The 23,298-nt window shown below is 36.1% G+C and overlaps 1 protein-coding gene across 1 annotated transcript in view; it reads right to left on the minus strand.

Moving 5' to 3' along the window:
• CNTN5 (contactin 5) overlaps nucleotides 1-23,298 on the minus strand; it is a 1,653,888-nt gene that overhangs the window by 593,961 nt on the left and 1,036,629 nt on the right. The window contains exons 5-6 of the mRNA XM_061440146.1: nucleotides 22,453-22,576; nucleotides 22,155-22,330 (exon numbers count right to left, since the gene is read on the minus strand). Coding sequence (XP_061296130.1) covers nucleotides 22,155-22,330; nucleotides 22,453-22,576 — 300 coding nt within the window. The remainder of the gene's footprint in view (nucleotides 1-22,154; nucleotides 22,331-22,452; nucleotides 22,577-23,298) is intronic.

A 23,298-nucleotide genomic window follows, 5' to 3' on the forward strand; every position in this document is an offset into this window, starting at 1 on the left:
TCACCATGTATTATCTGATCAAATGTGACTGAATAACACTGATAGAACAACTGAGTGAAAACAAGTTTTTTCATCTTTCTTATAATTAGAGCTATTTTGAGTTTCACCTGCACATTAATAAAAACCAACATGAAGTCCTCAATATTATATGAGATTATGTATCACTTGGTTTATTTCAAATGATAGCATTAGAGTAACAGCAGTTGGTATTCAGGCTTTCTGTGAGGTGTTGTTTTGGAATAATCATTGTGAGTAAATGAGTCCCTGGGACAGAATAAACCAAGGAGTGGTCTTGTATGAAAACACTGAAATAAAAATTAAAAGCAAAGATGACATGAATGTGTCTAAGTACATGGTTGTATCACAGGTATAAAGTTTATCTTTAATCTGAGCTGTGTGGCCAGATGTAGGCTATGTAACATTCATCATTTCATTTGTTTGATCTCAAAATTAGAGTTCATGAGACTACACAGCCTGATCTTAGTGTTGTTCAGGTGGTTCAATGAGATATCACATGCAAACTCTATAAACATTAGGGAAATATTTCTTTTATTTTGTTAAGAAATCTGGCTCTAAAGTCAGATAAAACAAGACTTGAATTCAGTTTCATTTCTTGTTAACTATGTCAAATAAATAACCTCCTTCAATTTCCTAATGTTCAATATGTTTAAATGTGGATAACCTGACATGGGATTTTTGTTTGTGATTGAATATGAGTATATGCAAAAAGCTTACCCCAGTATCTGGCATGTATTAATCAATGTCTTAGCTATTATTATTGGCCTTGTCATTAAATACTATTAATGTTCATATGAATAAATATAAATACTATAAAAATGTCTAACATTTAAAGTAAATTTATAAATTGGTAAGTATACTTAATTTCATTTTTTTGAGCAAATATAGCATTAATTTTTTTCTAATCTCTGAAAGTGTTTGAATCAACTAAGATCAAAATATTTAGAGAAAATTTAAAAAATAACTTTGGGAAAAATTCTAAAATACAAAATTCACAAAATTAAATGAATAAAATCACTACCACAGAATATTCTATACAGGAGAACATGTAATCCTATTCATCTTTTTAAGAGTGTTTTTAAAAAGTCAAAGCCCATTAAACATTGATAACTTACTCAGTTATTGTATTCTTATAATGGAATTTAAAAAATAGTAATTGTAAGTCAAGCTTTCTAGATCTGCTTGCACATTGGTGCACTGAGACTCAGAAATTTTATTTAATAAACATGCTAGTTCCATTCCAGCAATTATATTATTTATTTTGTGAACTTGATGAATGTTTCTGAAATTCCATGAATTCTAATTAAAATGTCTGTTACAGCTGTTATTCCTTAGGTGGATGATTTACTGTGTTTATGAAAACAGAATTGATATTAATGACCTCATTTGCTAGTCTTTACTGACACTTTATGGGCATATTGTTGGTTATTTTGTTGTGACAGATAAGATTCTTTTAAAATGCTATTTACTTTCCTGTAAACTACTTAGGGAAGGTGATTCTTTAAACTCATCTACAAAGTAGGAGTTGGTAGGTAAGTACTTTTTATTTTCTTATGGTGGGCGGCAAAACAAGATTTTTCAAAAACTGAGTGAAAAAAGTAAACGACTATTTCTATATCTTTTGACATGAATAATAGCAATGGCACTGGGTAGACATCTTACGTGTTGATGACGGAACTAGAGTGACATTTGCACACATATTCACAAAAAACTCAAAAGCATATGTACACCATGGCTGATTCATGTTGATGTATGGCTGAAACCAATACAATGTTGTAAAGCAATTATCCTCCAATTAAAAATAAATAAATGAAAGAAAAACTTAGGAGCAAGATTTGTTGCTTAGGTTCACAAATTCTATCACTATATTCCTGACTATGTTTGAAACTCAGTGATAGCCTCATTGAAATAAGGAGGAATCTTTTGTGTTACCAAGATCAGTAGAGAGATGTTGGCAGAATTCTAGAACCATGTTTGGAAAGGAAAGTCAGAATTTTCTTCTGTCTGCACTCAGGGACTTATCTAAATTTACACTAAAAAGGGCAACTTTTCCATAGTACTCTGTGCTACCATTAGTTTGTCTCAAATACAAAATATATTAACAACATCATACAAAATAATATATAAACATATTAGTAACTTTAAAATGAAATCAGTACCTGTGTTGATATTAATATTAATTTTATCCTTTATGGCAGAAAGCAAAGAAGAACTAAAAAGCCTCTTGTTGAAAGTGAAAGAGGAGAGTGGAAAAGTTGGCTTAAAACTCAACATTCAGAAAATTAAAATCATGACATTCAGTCCCATCACTTCATGCCAAATAGATGGGGAAACAATGGAAACAGTGACAGACTTTACTTTACTTTCTTGGGCTCCAAAATCACTGCACATGGTGACTGCAACCATGAAATTAAGACTCTTTCTCCTTGGAAGAAAAACTAAGACCAACCTAGACTAAATATTAAAAAGCAGAGACATTTACTTTGCCAGCAAAGGTCTATCTAGTCAAAGCTGTGGTTTTTCCAGTAGTGATGTGAGAGTTGGACTATAAAGAAAGCTGAGCACCAAAGAATTGATGGTTTTGAACTGTGGTGTTGGAGAAGACTCTCGAGAGTTCCTTGGACTGCAAGGAGATCCAAACAGTCCATCCTAAAGGAAATCAGTCCTGAATATTCATTGGAAGGACTGATGCTGAAACTCCTACATTTTCGCCACCAGATGCAAAGAACTGACTCATTTGAAAAGACCCTGATGCTGGGAAAGATTGAAGGTGGGAGGAGAAGGGGATGACAGAGGATGAGATGGTTGGATGGCATCACTGACTGGATGGACATGAGTTTGTGTAAGCTCCTGGAGTTGGTAATGAGCAGGGAAGCCTGGCATGCTGCAGTCCATGGGGTCACAAAGAGTCAGACATAAATGAGAGACTGAACTGAACTATCTCTTAATATCCTTATAGGTATTCATATACACTTCAAGGGCTTCACAGGTGACTCCACAGTGGAGAATTCCAATGGCCAATGTAGGAGCCACAGGAGATGCAGGTTCGATACCTGGGCTGGGAAGATCCCCTGAAGGAGGAAATGTTAACCCACTCCAGTGTTCTTGCCCAGGAAATCCCATGGACAGTGGTGCCTGGCAGCTTACAGTCCATGGGGTCATAGAAGAGCTGGACACGACTTAGCAATTCAACCACAACAACTTGGGAAGTAAAGATGATTGTCAAAAGTAGTGGCCATGCATATAATAAGAAACAATATTAATATAATAAGGAACATATGAGAGAGAGGGTGAGAGAGAGAGAGGTGACTGAACAATAGCCCATCAGTCAGGGAGAATATCACAAGTAAAGATATGATATCATGAACAAGAATAAGATGCTTTGAGCACTGTATATAGTTTAGTATAGCCTTAGATTTAAAAAGAAAACTGAAAAAGCAGGCAGAGTCTAAACAACAAATGGCTTTGTAGGCATTTGTGGGAGTTTGCACTTTATTCTAGAATGGATGGTAAGACTTACAATGTTTTAAGAAGAAGCACAGATTTTTCAGATGAGTGTTCCCTGAGTAGGAGGAAAAGTGAAGAATAATAGCAACTTTTGTCTAAAGACAACGATGTCAACATTAAACCAGACACATAGATCAATGGAACACAACAGGGAGCCTAGAAATAAACCCACACACATATGGTCAATTTATTTATGACAAAGGAGTCAGAATATGCAATGGGTAAAGGACAGTATCTTCAATAAATAGTGTTGGGAAAGCTACTTGCAAAAAAATGAAACTAGACTACACAAAAAATAACTCAAGATGGATAAAAGACTTGAATATGACTTGATGCCATGAAAAATACTAAAATAAAATGTCAGCACTAAGCTCCCTGACCTGTCTTGGCCATGAATTTTTTTAATTTGATGTGCATGTGTGCATGCTAAGTTGCTTCAGTCATGTCCAACTCTATGTGACCTTATGGACTGCAGCTTGCCAGGCTCCTCTGTCCATGGGATTATCCAGGCAAGAATGCTGGAGTGGGTCGCTATGCTGTCCTCCAGGAGATCTTCCCGACCCAGGGATTGAACCTGTGTCTCATGTCTACCTGCATTGGCAGGCAGGTTCTTTAACATTAGCACCACCTGGGAAGACTCTTTTAATCTGACATCAAAAGCAAAAGCAACAAAAGCAAACAGGAACATGTGTACACACGTGGTGGATGCATGATGATGTGTGGCAAAACCAATACAATATTGTAAAGTAAAAAAATAAATAATAATAAAAAATTAAAAAAAAAAGAGTGACAGCACAATAAACAAAAAAAAAAAAAAAAGCTTCTATTCAGCAAAGGAAATAATTAATGAAGTGAAAAGTAACCTGCTGAATAGGGGAAAAATTTGCAAATCATATATCTGATAATATTTAATATTTATTAATATTAATATTATTAATATTAAAAATATACACAAACTCATGCAACTAAGTAGCAAAATAAACACAAACAATCCAACTGGAAATGGACAGATTTGAATATACATTTTCTTAAAGACATACATATGGATCACAGAGACATAAAAAGATGCTCAATATCACTAATAATTGGGGAAACCTGCTAAACTGATTATTATCAAAAAGATAAGAACTAACAAGTAGTGCCCAGGATGTGATGAAAAGGAAACTCAAGTGGCATGATGGTGGGAATGTAAATTGGTGTAGTTACTATGGAAAATACTGTGAAGTTCCCTAAATAAATAGCAATAGAACTATCATATGATCCAGCAATTCTACTTTTAGTATTTGAGAAAATGGAAACACTAACTCAAAAAGATATCTGCTATGTTAACTGCAGCATTATTTACAGTATTCAAGATTTGGAAACCACGTGCTGCTGCTGCTGCTAAGTCACTTCAGTCGTGTCCGACTCTGTGTGACCCCATAGACGGCAGCCACCAGGCTCCCCCATCCCTGGGATTATCCAGGCAAGAACACTGGAGTGGGTTGCCATTTCCTTCTCCAATGCAGGAAAGTGAAAAGTGAAAGTGAAGTCGCTCAGTCGTGTCCGACTCTTGGCGACCCCATGGACTGCAGTCCACCAGGCTCCTCCATCCATGGGATTTTCCAGGCAAGAGTACTGGAGTGGGGTGCCATTGCCTTCTCCGTTGGAAACCACTTAAGTGCCCATTAATGGAAGAATGAATAAAGAAAATGTGATATATATAATGGACTATTGTTCAACCATAAAAATTAATGAAGTCTTGTCTTTTGTGACATCATGAAAAGATCTTGAGGGCACTGTCCTAAATGAGATAAGATGAATACTTTATGCCACTTACATGTGGAATTTTAAATAAAGCAATAACAAAAACTGAGCTCGTAGATAACAGAGAATGTATTGGTGGTTGCCAGAGGCAAAAGGTGAGGGGTGGGTGAAGGAGTTCAAAAGGTAAAAACTTCCAGTCATAAAAGAAGTAAGTCATGGGCATGTAATTTACAGCATGGTGGCTACATTTAGTAATACTGTGTTGACTACTTTAATGTTGCTAAAAGCAAATATTCTCATCACACCAAAAAAGATTTTTTTCAACTACATAAAGTGACGTTAACTAGATTTATTGTGGTAACCAACAAATATACAACATACATGAATTTTGAACCATGTTGTACATATGAAATCAACATAATATTATATATGTCATTTGAACCCTGAATGAAAAAATAAAATACATTTTAAAAATCTTTTAAAAGAAAGACAATGTTGGGTGGCCAAAAGGTTGATTTGGATTTTTCTGTAAGATGTTATGGAAAGTCTTGAATGAACTTTTTGGCAAAACCAAAGTAAACACATACATGTCCACAGAGACAGGCTTAATGTCTTATGAGGTGATTACCATGACCCAACAAAGTCCATGCTTGGCCTTTAAGTCCCACAGAATGTAAAGAAAGTAACCTCGCAATAGAGAAGTCATCCTCATCCCACTTTAGTTTAAACCTAGACTGTAAGTCCTGGAGAAGGCAATGGCACCCCACTCCAGTACTCTTGCCTGGAAAATCACGTGGGCGGAGGAGCCTGGTAGGCTGCAGTCCACGGGGTCTCGAAGAGTTGGGCACGACTGAGAGACTTCACTTTCACTTTTCACTTTCCTACATTGGAGAAGGAAATGGCAACCCACTCCAGTGTTCTTGCCTGGAGAATCCCAGGGATGGAGGAACCTGGTGGGCTTCCATCTATGGAGTCGCACAGAGTTGGACACGACTGAAGCGACTTAGCAGCAGCAGCAGCAGCAGCAGACTGTAAGTCCAGTAAACATGACCTAGAGGTACAGTCTTGTCAAATTTACAGACTAGGTTAAATGGTCAATGTGGGAGGATATCCTAAACAAAGTTTTAGAGTATGCTTATCATATTTCAATTTGAGCATCCAACACAGACTTATACAGCATAATTTACAGTTGAAAAAGTGTCTATTGCAATAAGTTGAAAAGTTTTTTTTTTTTTTAATCTGTTTCAGATGCACAGATAAGCCTATAGGATTTATGAGAAATCCAAATGAACTCCCATAATTTTCTCAAAATACTAATACTAAATTTTGACTAAAAACATACACAAAGCACTAAGACTCAGAAACATTGCAGAAAAGCCACACAGACTAGGAACACGAACTCACAGGTCCAGAGACCCTTCTGAGCAGCACACAGCTGACTATTTGGTCTTGATTAGGGGTTACGGCACCCCACTTCAGTACTCTTGCCTGGAAAATCCCATGGGCGGAGGAGCCTGGTGGGCTGCCGTCTATGGGGTCCCACAGAGTCGGACACAACTGAAGTGACTTAGCAGCAGCAGCAGCAGCAGCAGCAGCAGGGGTTATGCTTTCAGTTTCTCTTCTTTGGGGAATTTTGGGAATGGGAAAATATCAGTTAAACCTAACTACCATGTGATTCTTCCACTGAGTGTTACAAAGTTATGACAGGGAAAAAAAAATTCTACTTCTCTTGAGATAATAGTTGTGTTTTATTGAAAATGAACAAATTTTAGTGGATATTGAATGAGAATTTGTGTTGAAAAAATTAAAACAAAAAAAGAAAGAAATATTCACAGGATATTATTGCTCCCTGACTGGTTTTAGAGTCCTTAAAGTTTGCAGGTCAAAATGTGAGAGCATAAACTCTAATATTTTTCTAGCTCCACATATTCTTTACAACATTCAGTATCTTCTGCATGACATTTCCCTGGAAGAAGATGAAAATTAAGAGGAAACCTATATTTTACTTAGAAAGGAGAAATTCATTTCACAAATGAAATTTGTATTTTCAGCATCTTCCTCAACACTGAGTCCCTTCTTTCTACTCCCAAATACTGCTATGTTTCACTGTCATGTCATGTCATATCATATCAACAAAACTTTGTTAAACGTCCTCATTACTGTTACAGTCAAAATCCTAATCCACGGTTTTGTGTGACCCCATGGACTGTAGCCCACCAGGGTCCTCTGTCCGTGGGGTTCTCCAGGCAAGAATACTGGAGTGGGTTGCCATGCCCTCCTGCAGGGGATCTTCCTGACACAGGTACCAAACCCACATCTCTTATTTCTCCTGCATTGGCAGGTGGGTTCTTCACCCCTAGCACCACCTGGGAAACCCTCATAATGTCTTATACTTAATCCCTTTAATCCTGATTTGTCTCAATCATTACTAAAATTGACTTTTAAAAGTTTCAAAATTCAAAGTTCTTTTATGAGAATTACAGCATTTGATGTGATAGCTCCCACCTTAAAATTCTGAATGTCAGTTATATTTTACTCTATTTTATTGTTTTCTGCTGCTCTTCTCAGATGATCCTTTTCTTGTCTTCTTCACTAACTTCTATCTTCACTCATCTTTCTATCAGAGAAATCTGTATATTCCAAAAGGTTAATTCTTAGTCCTCTTTTCTTCCTAATATAATTTCTTTTGATGAACCATCCCTATGACTTCTCCTTGTGTTCTGTAGATAGTCTCTGCCTGCCTTTTCTGAGCATCAACCAGTATTTTATTTTATTTTATTTTGTATATTGTTGTTATTTTATTTTTTTAATTTTTATTGAGGTATATTGATTTACAATGTTCCATTAGCTTCAGCTACACAGCAAAATGAATCAGTTATACATACATATATATATATATATATATATATATATATATATCTCCACTCCTTTTTAGAATATTTTTCCCATACAGACCACTAATAGAGTAATGAGTTGAGTTCTCTGTGCTATACAGTAGGTCCATATTAATACAACTGAGCAACTTCACTTTCCTTTTTCACTTTCATGCATTGGAGAAGGAAATGGCAATCCACTCCAGTGTTCTTGCCTGGAGAATCCCAGGGACCGGGGAGCCTGATGGGCTGCCATCTGTGGGGTCACACAGAGTCAGACACGACTGAAGAGACTTAGCAGCAGCAGCAGTATGTATATGTCAATCCGAATCTTCCAATTTACCACTGCCCCATTACCCCTTGGTAAATCAAACAGTAATTTTATATTATTATTATTTATTTTATTTTATTTTTTAACTTTACAATATTGTATTGGTTTTGCCATATATCAAAATGAATCCACCACAGGTATACATGTGTTCCCCATCCTGAGCCCTCCTCCCTCCTCTCTCCCCATACCATACCTCTGGGTCGTCCCAGTGCACCAGCCCCAAGCATCCAGTATCGTGCATCGAACCTGGACTGGTGACTTGTTTCATATATGATATTATACATGTTTCAATGCCTTTCTCCCAAATCATCCCACCCTCTCCCTCTCCCACAGAGTCCAAAAGACTGTTCTATACATCAGTGTCTCTTTTGCTGTCTCGTATACACTGTTATTGTTACCATCTTTCTAAATTCCATTATATGCATTAGTATACTGTATTGGTGTTTTTCTTTCTGGCTTACTTCACTCTGTATAATAGGCTCCAGTTTCATCCACCTCATTAGAACTGATTCAAACGGTAATTTTAAATATTGGGTATTTTCTTCTAAAATTCAGACTAAACAAACTCATCTGAAAACATTTATTCTCCAAGAAACTTGCTTCTCTTATCTGTGAGATTTTATTATGTAACAACATGATGAACAGTTTAATAGAATATTCAAAACTCAGAATCTTTATATGTATCATTCTAACTCTTTCATACTTTTTAAAGGTCCACCCCCTTCTATTCAATAATTTGCAAATTCTTATTTATTTTGAAGCCTCCTACAGATGCCTATTATATCCAATACATCCAGGCCTTCAAGTTCTTTTTATCTAGATTATCAAAATTACCTCTTAATTTGAATTTTCCTATAGAGATCTAGTAGACTGAGGGCCTGAAAAACTATGGATAGAGGTTCATAACATTGTAGAGGAGGCAGTGATGAAGACCATCCCTAAGAAAAAGAAATGCAAAAGGGCAAAATGGATGTCTGAGGAGGCCTTACAAATACCTGAGAAAAGAAAAGATGTAAAAGGCAAAGGAGAAAAGGACACAAATGCTCATTTGAATGCAGAGTTCCAAAGAATAGCAAGGAGAGATAAGAAAGCCTTCCTCATGGATCAGTGCAAGAAATAGAGAAAACAATAGAATGGGAAAGAATTGAGATCACTTCAAGAAAATTACAGATACCAAGGAAACATTTCATGGAGAGAGGGGTACAATAAAGATCAGAAATGGTATGGATCTAACAGAAGCAGAAGATATTAAGAACAGGTGGCAAGAATATGCAAAAAACTACACAAAAAAGATCTTCATGACCTAGATAACCACAATGGTGTGATCATTCACCTACAGCCAGACATCATGGAATGTGAAGTCATGTGGACCTTAGGAAGCATCACTACTAACAGAGCTAGTGGAGGTGATGGAGTTTCAGTTAAGCTATTTCACATCCTAAAAGATGATGCTGTTAAAGCATTGCACTCAATATGTCAGCAAATTTGGAAAACTCAGCAGTGGCCTCAGGACTGGAAAAGGTCAGTTTTCATTCCAATCCCAAATAAAGGCAGTGCCAAAGAATCCTCAAACTAACACATAACTGCACTCATCTCACACACTAGCAAAGTAGTGTTCAAAATTCTCCAAGCCAGGCTTCAACAGTATGTGAACCATGAATTTCCAGGTGTTCAAGCTGGATTTAGAAAAGGCAGAGGAACCAAAGATCAAATTGCCAACATCTGCTGGATAATCAAAAAAGCAAGAGAGTTCCCAAAAATCACCTACTGCTACCTTATTGACTACTCTAAACCTCTGACTGTGTGGATCACAACAAACTGTGGAAAGTTCTCAAAGAGATGGGACTACCAGACCATCTTATCTGCCTCCTGAGAAATCTGTATGCAGGTCAAGAAGCAACAGTTAAAACTGGACATGGAACAACAGACTGGTTCCAAATCAGGAAAGGAGTAGGTCAAAGCTATATATTGTCACCCTGCTTATTTAACTTTTATGTAGAGTATGTCATGTGAAATGCTGGGCTAGAGGAAGCACAAGGTGGATTCAAGATTGCCAGGAGAAATATCAATAACCTCAGATATGCAGATGACATCACCCATATGGCAGAAAGTGAAGAAGAACCAAAGAGCCTCTTGATGAAAGTGGAAGAAGGAGTGAAAAACTGGCTTAAAACTCAACATTCAGAAAACTAAGATAATGAAATCTGGTCCCATCACTTCATGGCAAATAGATGGGGAAACAGTGAGAGAGTTTATTTTCTTGGGCTCCAGAATCACTGCAGATGGCGACTGCAGCCATGAAATTAAAAGACGCTTGCTCCTTGGAAGAAAAGTTATGACCAGACTAGACAGCATATTGAAAAGCAGAGACATTACTTTGCCAACAAAGGTCTGTCAAGTCAAATCTATGGTTTTTCCAGTAGTAATGTATGGATGTGAGAGTTGGACTATAAATAAAGCTAAGCACTGAAGAATTGATGGTTTTGAACTGTGGTGTTGGAGAAGACTCTTGAGAGTCCCTTGGACTGCAAGGAGATCCAACCAGTCCATCCTAAAGGAAATCAGTCCTGAATATTCATTGGAAGGACTTATTCTGAAGCTGAAGCTCCTACACTTTGGCCACCTGATGTGAAGAACTGACTCATTTGAAAAGACCTTGATGCTGGGAAAGATTGAAGGCGGGTGGAGAAGGGGACAACAGAGGATGAGATGGTTGGATGGCATCACTGACTCGATGGACATGAGTTTGAGTAAGCTTCAGGAGCTGGTGTTGGACAGGAAAGCCTGGCGTGCAGCGGTCCTTGGGGTTGCAAAAAGTAGCAGAAGATAGTGACTGAACTGAACTGACCTGATAGAATTCTCTTGTATTCAAATACCCAGAGTAACTCTTTCTTTCTGCCTTCTAACCGAAGAGTTAATAATTGAGGACAGTTGACCAGATTTCAACTTTGATTCACTTATGACTTTCCTTTAAGATAAGAGGAAGTATTTTTCATTAAAATTTTTCTATGACATCAGTCAAAGAAGTCATGCTATAGTTTTTCAAGGGGTTGTATAGTCATAGGTACCATATCTAGTATCATTATTTTAAAGGAAAACTTAAAACATATTCTTTGAGTAATGATTTTATAAAAAGTTTTGCTTTGTTTATAGAAGACACAATTACAAACTAATATTAATTTATTAAAACTAGATAATTTTGTAACTAGTAAAATCATCCATGCCAGTGTGACTCATCTAGATTAATATTCAAATAATTTAATACATTTGTTAGGAACAAACCTCATAGACTAATGGGATAAAGCTTAATATATACTGTAGAGTTAGCAATTATTCAAATAATTTCATTAGATATTAAATGCTAGTAATGTGACTTTAAAGTCTAAGGTCAATTTCACTTTAGCAGAAAAAATTAAGAAAAAGCTAGAGAAGTAATTTTTCAGTTTTACATGAAAATGAAAGTTTAAATGACTTAAGTACGAAGTTTATAAAAATCATATAATCTCTCAAAGAGTTAAGGAGGTTATTTTAATCAACTGCTTCCAGGAAAACTAATGGAATATTCTGGATGTAAATCATCTTAAATGCCCTGAAAAGCAATATGTTGGAATTTAGATATGAACTATCAATTTACTGGATGGCATATAAAGATATTTTTGAAGCAAGAGACAGCATGAGATTTTATTCTTGATTCATTTTATGTTTGACTTGCTGTTATGAGTTATTTCTAAAAATCCAAACTTTGGAGAGACTGTTATGAGCCTAAGATTTCTGAAGGATGTTTGAGAAGTGTGCAGTGTCACATTATCAATTCAAAATTCTCATCAGCATGGTAATAAGCTAATAGAGAGACAAAGTTTTATATGGTGTATTCTTGCTTGTCAGTGAAGAAAAATCACTGTACTAGGTGAGGAAATTATACTCATGATGAACATAAGCTACAGGAACAAAATATACTTTGTCAAAAATAATTTTATTGATAACCAGAAACAATCATCACTAGCAATAATACTCCAAGTTTGTGTTTATTTATGTCTTTCTTTCTGAACTTTCTAATATCAGTTCATAGACATGACTTCTCCATCTCATTAATTTTTACTATACCCTTATGAGATATATATTTATTAATGCTAAAGTACATTATTAACATCAACTAAGCTGAGCCATGTTTATAAATAAATATTCATTTAGGGAGTACTTAATTTCTACTCACAGATAGACAGTTAGACATGTGAGGGGTGGGTTAAAAGGAACAACAGCTGCTCAAATTCATTAGCAGCTCAAATGAAAACTTAAAAAAAAAAGATTTATAAATGAATGAAGTGAATAGCTTCATGATTAAATTCTAGTTACATTTTAAAAATTGGTTTGGTTTTATGTCAAGCTAATTAAACTTCCTATTGAGTTGATGCAGAGATGTTAAAATCTCTACATAAAGCGTCAAATGAGAAATTTCTATGAGAATTAAATGTCAACACAAAAAAATAATTTCTTCTCTTAAGGTACTTGGGGGTAATTAGAATCCTTTAAATGTTTCTATTTTTCCTTTTTCTCTGACTACTGGAAGTCCCAAGGAAATATTTATGTCATGACCACAATAATTATGAGACCTATGGCTTATACTATCTTGACCTCTTGTGATGAAATCTATTTTTCCTGTATTTACTAATTTACATATTTATCTTTTATGGTGCATGATTTCATATAGCAAGTCAAATAAATCACATTTGGGATGATGTTGAGATTACTGTATTAGCAAAATAAAATAATTGCTGTATTAACATGTACTTGTTGATTCATGAGTGACATGAATAGGAACAAAACCGAAAAGAAACTAAATTTGTTTTACACTTACAATTAATTTTTCCACATATTAGATATACTTTTTAATCATTGCTACATCTATAGTAAAGGTGTCAATACTCATTTCATTATCATCAGCCCTCCAAAAGCCAAGACCTATGAAGATATTTTCAGCTTTTGATAACACCCACATTCATTTTTGTCCTATCTCAAGATTATTTAGAAAATGTAGCTTTCAAGGACCTAACTATAGACTAAGAAATTTTTAAAATTAAGAGGAAAAGGTATATTAAAAGAGAAAATATAAGGAAAAATTACATGTTAACATAATTACTATAAATCCTCAAATTCTAGATCTAGAAGGAGACCAAATTTTCCCTAAATTCTCGAATTTCCATAAGGAAAATCAAACAAGAGACATTATCTAATTTAAACAATGAGAATAAATGCAGGATGATTATATTCTTATTTCTATCTTGATATTTATTTTTGTTAAACACATTGGTATTGGTATATTGATTATGAAATTATTTTGATGAAGGAAACATATAAAGATTTTTGAGAGATTATAATATAATTATACTTTGAGAGGTGAATTTAAAATCAAAATTAGTATGTCATAAAGCAAATACAATATATATTTATATTAGGAAAAGACTGAGAATTATCAGAGTTAAATAAGAGGTTGCAGCTGTAAAATGCATTTATATTTAACACTGTAATGAAACATATGTTGGTTATTAGAATGAAATGAATTGACATATTTTAAAACATTTAGAACATTGTCTGCCACAGAAATAAGCATCCATTAAATATAATTATTTATACAAACTTGAGAACTTAAAAAAGATTTTGGTTTTATAAGTCTTCTTTACTAAACTGATTTAGTGATAATATCATCCTCCTCAGTATCAGAACTTATTTGGATCAATTTGATACTCACCTCTAACATCTAGATTTTAGTCTATATAAATAACATGCATTATGGTCAATGTAAAGTAGTTGAATATATACTTGGGGAATAGTCACAAGATCAAGATGTTATTGGAGGAAAGCTAAAATATTTTAAAATATATTTCTGGTTAATAAGAGGAAAAGAAGCTAATATTAAAGGACTTCCATTAGTCAAAATGTGACAAATGATAAATGTATGCTACTAAATCACTTCAGTCGTGTCCGACTCTGTGCCACCCCATAGACAGCAGCCCACCAGGCTCCCCATCCCTGGGATTCTCTAGGCAAGAAGACTGGAGTGGGTTGCCATTTCCTTCTCCAACGCATGCAAGTGAAAAGTGAAAGTGAAGTCGCTCAGTCGTGTCCGACTCTTTGCGATCCCATGGACTGTAGCCCACCAAGCTCTTCTGTCCATGGGATTTTCCAGGCAAGAGTACTGGAGTGGGTGGCCAGATATATGTATATGAATAAGCTAACTCTGCAAAATCTTATTTAATATGATGTATATGTGTACATGTTATTTAATATGATGTATGTGAGTAGGGAGCCCCTGGGTGGCTCAGACAGTAAAGGGTCTGCCTGCAGTGCAGGGCACCTGGGTTCGATCCCTGTGTTGGGAAGATCCCCTGGAGAAGGTAATGGCTACCCACTCCAGTATTCTTGCCTGGAGAAACCCATGGACAGAGGAGCCTAACAGGCTACAGTCCATGGGGTTGTAAAGAGTCGGACGCGATTGAACAACTTCAGTTTCACTTCACTTTCATATATGTATATAATGTACATAATTTTCATGCAAAAGGAAGATAATTCTAATAGGATATGATTAATGGGATTTTAACATATGAATAGTTAGAATATTTGAACACATATCAATTTATAAAATATAGATTTGGTCATTTTTCTATGAATATAATTAGGGGAGACACATTTAATGTTTATTTAACATTGTCCAATTAAATCTTACAATCACATTATTTTAGTCAGTCAGTTCAGTCATTCAGGCGTGTCCAATTCTTGGTGACCCCATGGACTGCAGCAAGCCATGCTTCCCTGGTCGTAGCTTTTCTTTCATGGAGCAAGCATCCTTTAATTTCATGGCTGCAGTCACCATCTGTAGTGATTTTGGGCCCCCCCAAAATAAAGGCTGTCACTGTTTCCATTGTTTCCCCATCAACTTGAATGAAGTGATGGGACCAGATGCCATGATCATCACTTTTTGAATATTGAATTTTAAGCCAGCTTTGCATTCTCTTCTTTTACTTTCATCAAGAGGCTCTTTATTTCTTCTTCACTTTCTGCCATAAGGGTGGTGTCTTCTGGATATCTGAGGCTATTGATATTTCTCCTGGTTATCTTGACTCCAGCTTGTGCTTCATCTAGCCTGGCATTTCATATTATATACTCTGTATAGAAGTTTAAAAAGCAGGTTGACAATACACAGCCTTGACATACTCCCTTCCCAATTTTTACCACTCTGCTGTTCCATGTCCAGTTCTAACTGCTGTTTCTTGACCTGCATACTGATTTCTCAAGAGGCAAGTAAGGTGGTCTGATATTCCCATGTCTTTAAGAATTTTTCACAATGTATTATGATCCACACAAAGACTTTGGCATAGTCAATAAAGCAGAAGTAGATTTTTTTTGTTTTTTCTGGAATTCTCTTGCTTTTCCGATGATCCAACGGATGTTGGCAATCTGATCTCTGGTTCTTCTACCTTTTCTAAACCCCGCTTGAACATCTGGAAGTTCTCAGTTCACATACTGTTGAAATCAAGTTTGCAGGATTTTTAGCATTACTTTGCTAGATTGTGAGATGAGTACAATTGCACAGTACTTTGAACATTCTTTGGCATTGCCTTTATTTGGGATTGGAATGAAAACTGACCTTTCCCAGTCCTGTGGCCACACCTGATTTTTCCAAAATTGCTAGCATGTTGCATGCAGCACTTTCACAGCATCATCGTTTAGGATTTGAAATAGTTAAGCTGGAATTCCATCACCTCCACTAGCTGTTCATAGTAATACTTCCTAAGGCCCACTTGACTTCATACTCCAGGATGTCTAGCTCTAGGTGAGTGACCATATCATCATGGTTATATGGGTCATGAAGATGTTTTCTGTATAGTTCTTCTGTGTATCCTTGCCACCTCTTCTTAATATTTTCTGCTTCTGTTAGGTCCATACCATTTCTGTCCTTTATTGTGTCCATCTTTGCATGAAATGTTCCCTTGGTATCTCTAATTTTCTTGGAGAGATCTCTAGTCTTTCCCATTCTATTGTTTTCCCTCTATTTCTTTGCATTGTTCACTTAGGAAGGCTTTCTTATCTCTCCTTTCTAGTCTTTAGAACTCTGCATTCAAATGAGTATATTTTTCCTTTTCTCCTTTGCCTTTCGCATCTCTTCTATTCTCAGCTATTTGTAAGTCCTCCTCAGACAACTATTTTGCCTTTTCATTTCTTTATCTTGGGGATGGTTTTGATCACTGCCTCCTGTACAATGTCATGAACCTCCATCCATAGTTCTTCAGGCACACTGTCCATCAGATTTAAACCATTGAATATATCTGTCACTTCCACTGTATAATTGTAAGGGATTTGATTTAGGTCATACCTGAATGGTCTAGTGGTTTTTCCTATTTTCTTCAATTTAAGTCTGAATTTTGCAATATGGAGTTCATGATCTGAGCCACAGACAGCTACTGGTCTTCTTTTTGCTGAATGTATAGAGCTTATCCATCTTCAGCTGCAAAGAATATAATCAATCTGATTTCAGTAATGACAACCTGGTGATGTCCATGTGTAGAGTCTTGTGTTGTTGGTAGAGGATGTTTGCTATGACCAGTGCATTTTATTGGCAAAACTCCATTAGCCTTTGCCCTGCTTCATTTTGTACTCCAAGGCCAAGTTTCCTGTTACTCCAAGTATCTTGACTTCCTACTTTTGCCTTCCAGTCTTCTATGATGAAATGACATATTTTTTTTTTTTTGGTGTTTGTTATTTTAGTCACATATATCATATTTCAAAAGGTGAAAACATATGCAAAAGCTGTATTTAAACTATTATTTATATAACAAAAATAATGTTTAAATTATAAAAGAGTCCAAGAGTCAACAGTCTCACTTTGAAAGGAACAACCAAAATTCAACTGGTTGGTAACTCAGAAACTAACCTGGATTGGGTAATATGATCCTCTTTTCTATGTGACTTTAGAACATCACAATTGTACTACACAAGTAGAAAACCATAGTTGATAAAATAATTGTGTAGTACATAATTAAATTAAGGTATAAAGATCAAGGCTTTTATACCTTAAATTTATACCAACTACAATTAAATCTTTGTAAACCGAGTTTTTATGTTTGTAATCATTTTGATAATTTGTAATTTTGTCGTATTAAATGACATTTAAAACATCTAACAGATTTGTGTTCGATTTAAATATTTAATTTAATTAAATGGTTTTAATAATTATCTAAATTTCATAATATATGTTTTGAAATATTAGTTGTATAATAATACATATTTCATTTTTTAATAAATAGTAGATGATGATATGAAGAATTAATATCAGCTCCAAAATGTGTACAAAGTAATCAGAGTTCCTCTAGTCACTAAAGTTCTTAAGCCCTAAAGGACATTAAGCATTCTGTCAACAACAGAAGGTGAACTCATCTCTATCTATGAGGCTGGTCATAGAAAATCCTGATGCAAAGGGAATTTGACACTAAATTTTTAATTTTGCTTTACATTTGTATCCTCTCCTTTAAGCAGTCCCATTTTATTCTCTGTGACATCCTACCTCATTTCCTCTCCTTAATCATAAAACTATTCGGACTATTAGAATCCCATCACACCCATGTTCACACCCAGGTATCAATTCAGTTCAGTCGCTCAGTCCTGTCTGACTCTTTGTGATCCCATGGACTGCAGTACACCTGGCTTCTCTGTCCATCACCAACACCTGGAACTTACTCAAACTCATGTCCATTGAGTTGGTAATGCCATCCAACCATCTCATCCTCTGTTGTTCCCTTCTCCTCCTGCCTTCAATCTTTTCCAGCATCAGGGTCTTTTCAAATGAGTCAGCTTTTTGCTTCACGTGGCCAAAGTACTGGAGTTTCAGATTCAGCATCAGTTCTTCCAGTGAATATTCAGGACTGATTTCCTTTAGGATGGATTGGTTGGATCTCCTTGCAGTCCAAGGGACTCTCAAGAGTCTTCTCCAACACCTCTGTTCAAAAGCATCAATTCTTCGGGGCTCAGCTTTTTTTATAGTCCATTTCTCACATCCATACATGACTACTGGAAAAACCATAGCTTTCACTAGATGAACCTTTGTCAGCAAAGTGATGTCTCTGCTTTTTAATACTCTGTCGAGGTTGGTCATAGCTTTTCTTCCAAGGAGCAAGCGTCTTTTATTTCATGGCTCATTCACCATGTGCAGTGATTTGGGAGCCCCCCCAAAATAAAGTCTCTCACTGTTTCCATTGTTTCCCCATCTATCTGCCATGAATGATGGGACTGGATGCCATGATCTTAGGTTTTTGACTATTGACTTTTAAGCTAGTATACTAGTACTCTGTATATACACCCAGGTATACTAGACACCCATGTATACTAGACACCAATGTATGCTGCTGCTGCTAAGTCGCTTCAGTCGTGTCCGACTCTGTGCAACCCCATAGATGGCAGCCCACCAGGCTCCCCGTCCCTGGGATTCTCCAGGAAAGAACACTGGAGTGGGTTGCCATTTCCTTTTCCAATGCAGGAAAGTGAAAAGTGAAAGTGAAGTCGCTCAGTCTTATTCGACTCTTAGCGACCCCATGGACTGCAGCCTACCAAGCTTCTCTGTCCATGGGAATTTCCAGGCCAGAGTACCAGAGTGGGTTGCCATTGTCTGCTCTGGACACCAATGTATACTAGACAGCAAATTGAATCTTTGTTCTATCTTCTCTATTACCTGTATTTGCATTTTCCCCCAAAGATATCCTGGCCAAAAGATAGAACAAAGCCTAAAAAGACTTGATTTTTACACTATCAACAGAGACATAACAGAATCAAGATGGGGAGCAATTTTGAAGCAATATGTAAGTGACTGACTGCTTCAACCAGGCATTTTATGGGTTCTTTTGGAGAATGAAATGGCAACCCACTCCAGTGTTCTTGCCTGGAGAATCTCAGGGACCGGAGAGCCTGGTGGGCTGCCATCTATGGGGTCACACAGAGTCGGACACAACTGAAGCGACTTAGCAACAGCAGCAGCAGCATGCATATGTATAGCCTCCAAAACACAACAGCAAGTCAGGTGGGTCAGGGATAGTGAGAGCAGAGTAACAAGACACTACTAATGATTGCATATTTTACCCATATGTTTAAGTTATTAATAAAAATAAAGCAAGTATTGTTGTAAATTAAGTTCAGGACAGCTTGATGCTGAGTAGGTAAGATAGGTAAGTGGGCAGGTAGAAGGTAGAGAAAGCTTTCCTTGCGTAGTCTTAAACTGTAAATGCTGGTGCCAACTTATGCACTCTACATGGGGTGGAGTATTTGATAGAAGTGGCTGGGTTTTTTTTAATATCTTAGAAAGGTACAGTCAAATAGACACCTAGAGTCTTCCAGCAAATAGATTTCTGCTCTGAATAATGTAGAAAACATTGCATATTTTGCATCACTGCTGATTTAGGAGAAAAAGAGGCAACTGAGAATTGGTATACTTGTGTCAGATAATATAAACCAAAGAAAAAGTTATAAGCCACTGATATTAGTACATGTTTCCTGGATTTGCTGCACCTGTCTTGAAAAGACTACACTATTGAACACTGTTTCGCAATCTATTTGCCATGAAGTGATGGGACTAGATGCCATGATCTTAGTTTTCTGAATGTTCAGCTTGAAGCCAACTTTTTCACTCTCCTCTTTCACTTTCATCAAGAATCTCTTCACCTTCTGCAATAAGGGTAGTGTCATCTGCATATCTGAGGTTATTGATATTTCTCCCGGCAATCTTGATTCCAGCTTGTGTTTTCTCCAGCCCAGCATTTCGTATGTACTCTGCATATAAGTTAAATAAGCAGGGTGACAATATACAGCCTTGACATACTCCTTTTCCTATTTGCTTCATGGCAAATAGTTGGGGAAACAATGGAAACAGTGACAGACTTTATTTTCTTGGACTCCAGAATCACTGCAGATGTGACTGCAGCCTTGAAATAAAAGACACTTGTTCCTTGCAAGTAAAGCTCTGGAAAGCCTAGATGGCATATTAAAAAGCAGAGACATTACTTTGCTGACAAAAGTCTGTCTAGTCAAAGCTATGATTTTTCCAGTAGTCATATATGGATGTGAGAGTTGGACCATAAATAAAGCTGAGTGCAGAAGAATTGATGCTTTTGAACTGTGGTGTTGGAGAAGACTCTTGAGAGTCCCTTGGACTGCAAGGAGATCCAACCAGTCCATCCTAAAAAATCAGTCCTGAATATTCTTGGAAAGACTGATCTTGAAGCTGAAACTCCAATACTTTGGCCACCTGATGCAAAGAGCTGACTCATTTGTAAAGACCCTGATGCTGGGAAAGATTGAAGGCAGGAGAAGAAGGGGACGACAGAGGATGAGATGGTTGGATGCATCACTGACTGAATGGACATGAGCTTGAGTGAGAGCCGGGTGTTGGTGATGGACAGGGAGGCCTGGTGTGCTGCAGTCCATGGACTCACAAAGAGTAGGACCTGACTGAGCGACTGAACAACAAAAAGGATACTTCTAAATCTACAAATTGAGAAATATTAGATTTCTGTGATGCACTGCATAATATTTAAAAAAACAAAACGAGTATAGTTAGTCTACTATATTGGTATATTTGGTGTATACAGTCTGAACTCTTTAGCCAATTCTACTTTAAAAGATAATGTTTTGATTTTTCTAGTACCTAGCTCGATTTTCTCCAAACTGGATCCATTATCATTTTTTTCCTTTCCTTTTCTCCTTCACATTCCTTTAACAGGATGTCTGGGTTCTGGGTTAATTAGACGTAATATGTGAAGAAGATTACAAAGAGAAAAATCAATTATTTCATTCTTCAGGGTGCAGTTCTAACTTAAAGATCATTTTGTGATGAATTACATAGCCATTATAGTTACATTTGAATTATTAACACAAAGATCCCTGGCCCTCCTATCTATTTCTCAGTGATTATAATCCTCAAGAATTTAAATTCAATTAGGATTACTCACTAAAAAATGGTACAGAAGTTTTTTTCACCCAGTAATCTATCCTCAAGTTTGTGTAAGACTCATGTAAAATAATTTCAAGAGTTTCAAGAAATGTATACATTTAGTAAATTAGATATATGATATATTTTAGAAAATATATGTAGTATAGATATATAAATGAATACATGAGGTACCTTTTTTCCAATTAAAAAAGAAACTGGGACACTTGGAAGGGAAGTTATAATCAGAATCTGAAATAGCACTTCAGAGGTATTTCTTTGGTTTTTTGACTAGAAGGAGAATTTTTAGAATATGCTGTCTTATGTCCAGAAGAGTCTATAGCCAGCAGTGACTATAATAGGCAGTAGAAGAATAATATCAAGTAAGTAAATATTTTAAAAGCAGATAGAACTAATTAAAAACCTATTTCTTACTAGATTTCAAAAGATATTTGAATTCTAAAACTTAATCTGCTTTTATAAACTGAATTTTTAGCCTCCCAAACTACTATTTATGTGAAGAGGGCACATATTTCAGGGAATTTAAAAATATGTCAGGAAGAAACACATTGTTTGCGTAATTCTAAGCATGACTAATTTATACTATTATTTTAAAATTTGAAATCATAAGCTCTTGCCTAAATAAACTTCAAAGCTATATATATACACACACACACTATACATGTATAAGTGGAAAGAGCAATATTTTACTCACAGGCAAACTGAAGAACGACTTCTCTACTAAGAATACTTCCAAATGTGTTGGCTGCCAAACACTGATAATGACCAGAATCCTTTGCTTCACTTGGATTGCTTATAATAAAGGCCCCGTCTATCAAACTGTAGCGATAATCACTTTCCAAATCTATTTCTGTTCCATTTCGAAGCCATCTTAGGGAAAAATCAGAAGACAAATGTAAAAATTACTTAAGACATAATACTCCCTGGGTGTATCAGAATCTCACTGAAAGGAATTTTTAAGAAAAGAAAAATGATAAATAGTGAATTTCTACCTGTAATTGGGAATTGGGTTGCCACGAGCTTCACAATTCAGTGCTACTTTCTTTTCATCAGAATCAGTCGGGAAAATTATATCATCTGGTTCTTGCATAAACACTGGTCCATAATCCACACTTTCTGTAAGGACCAAAAAGACACACTTTAAAATATCTTGAAATAGCAAAACAGTTTTTTCTCCATTATGTCCCTACTCAAAATTCTTGCTCTTTCCTCATGCTGAACAGGCTTATTACCAAAGAAAGGTATAGCTGGAAAATTATATTGTTTTAGTAAATTACAGAGACCTAAATAGATGTTTTTCTCTACTTGACCAAGACGGCTTTTAAAAAATATGATACATGAAATGTAAAGACACACATCTCAAGCATAGGTGTTGTACATTTTAAAATATATCTTTAAATTCACCAAAAGCAGAGCTAAGGAGATAGGAAATAAAAATATTAGTTTTTAAAAAACTGAAATTGTAGAAGTCTTAGAATGTTGAAAATAATATATGATAAAATCATGAACTAATACTTTGCTACTACTTGGGTACTATAGATATGAAAATGTGGGTCCTCATGCATTTTTCACATATTCCTTTCTTCACTTATTCAATCAAGCACTGCTGCTGCTGCTAAGTCACTTCAGTCGTGTCCGACTCTGTGCAACCCCATAGATGGCAGCCTACCAGGCTCCCCGTCCCTGGGATTCTCCAGGCAAGAACACTGGAGTGCGTTGCCATTTCCTTCTCCAATGCATGAAAGTGAAAAGTGAAAGTGAAGTCGCTCAGTCATGTCTGACTCTTAGCGACCCCATGGACTGCAGCCCACCAGGCTCCTCCATCTATGGGATTTTCC

This window comes from Bos javanicus, chromosome 15 (genome assembly GCF_032452875.1).
Source record: "Bos javanicus breed banteng chromosome 15, ARS-OSU_banteng_1.0, whole genome shotgun sequence".
Classification (NCBI taxonomy): domain Eukaryota; kingdom Metazoa; phylum Chordata; class Mammalia; order Artiodactyla; family Bovidae; genus Bos; species Bos javanicus.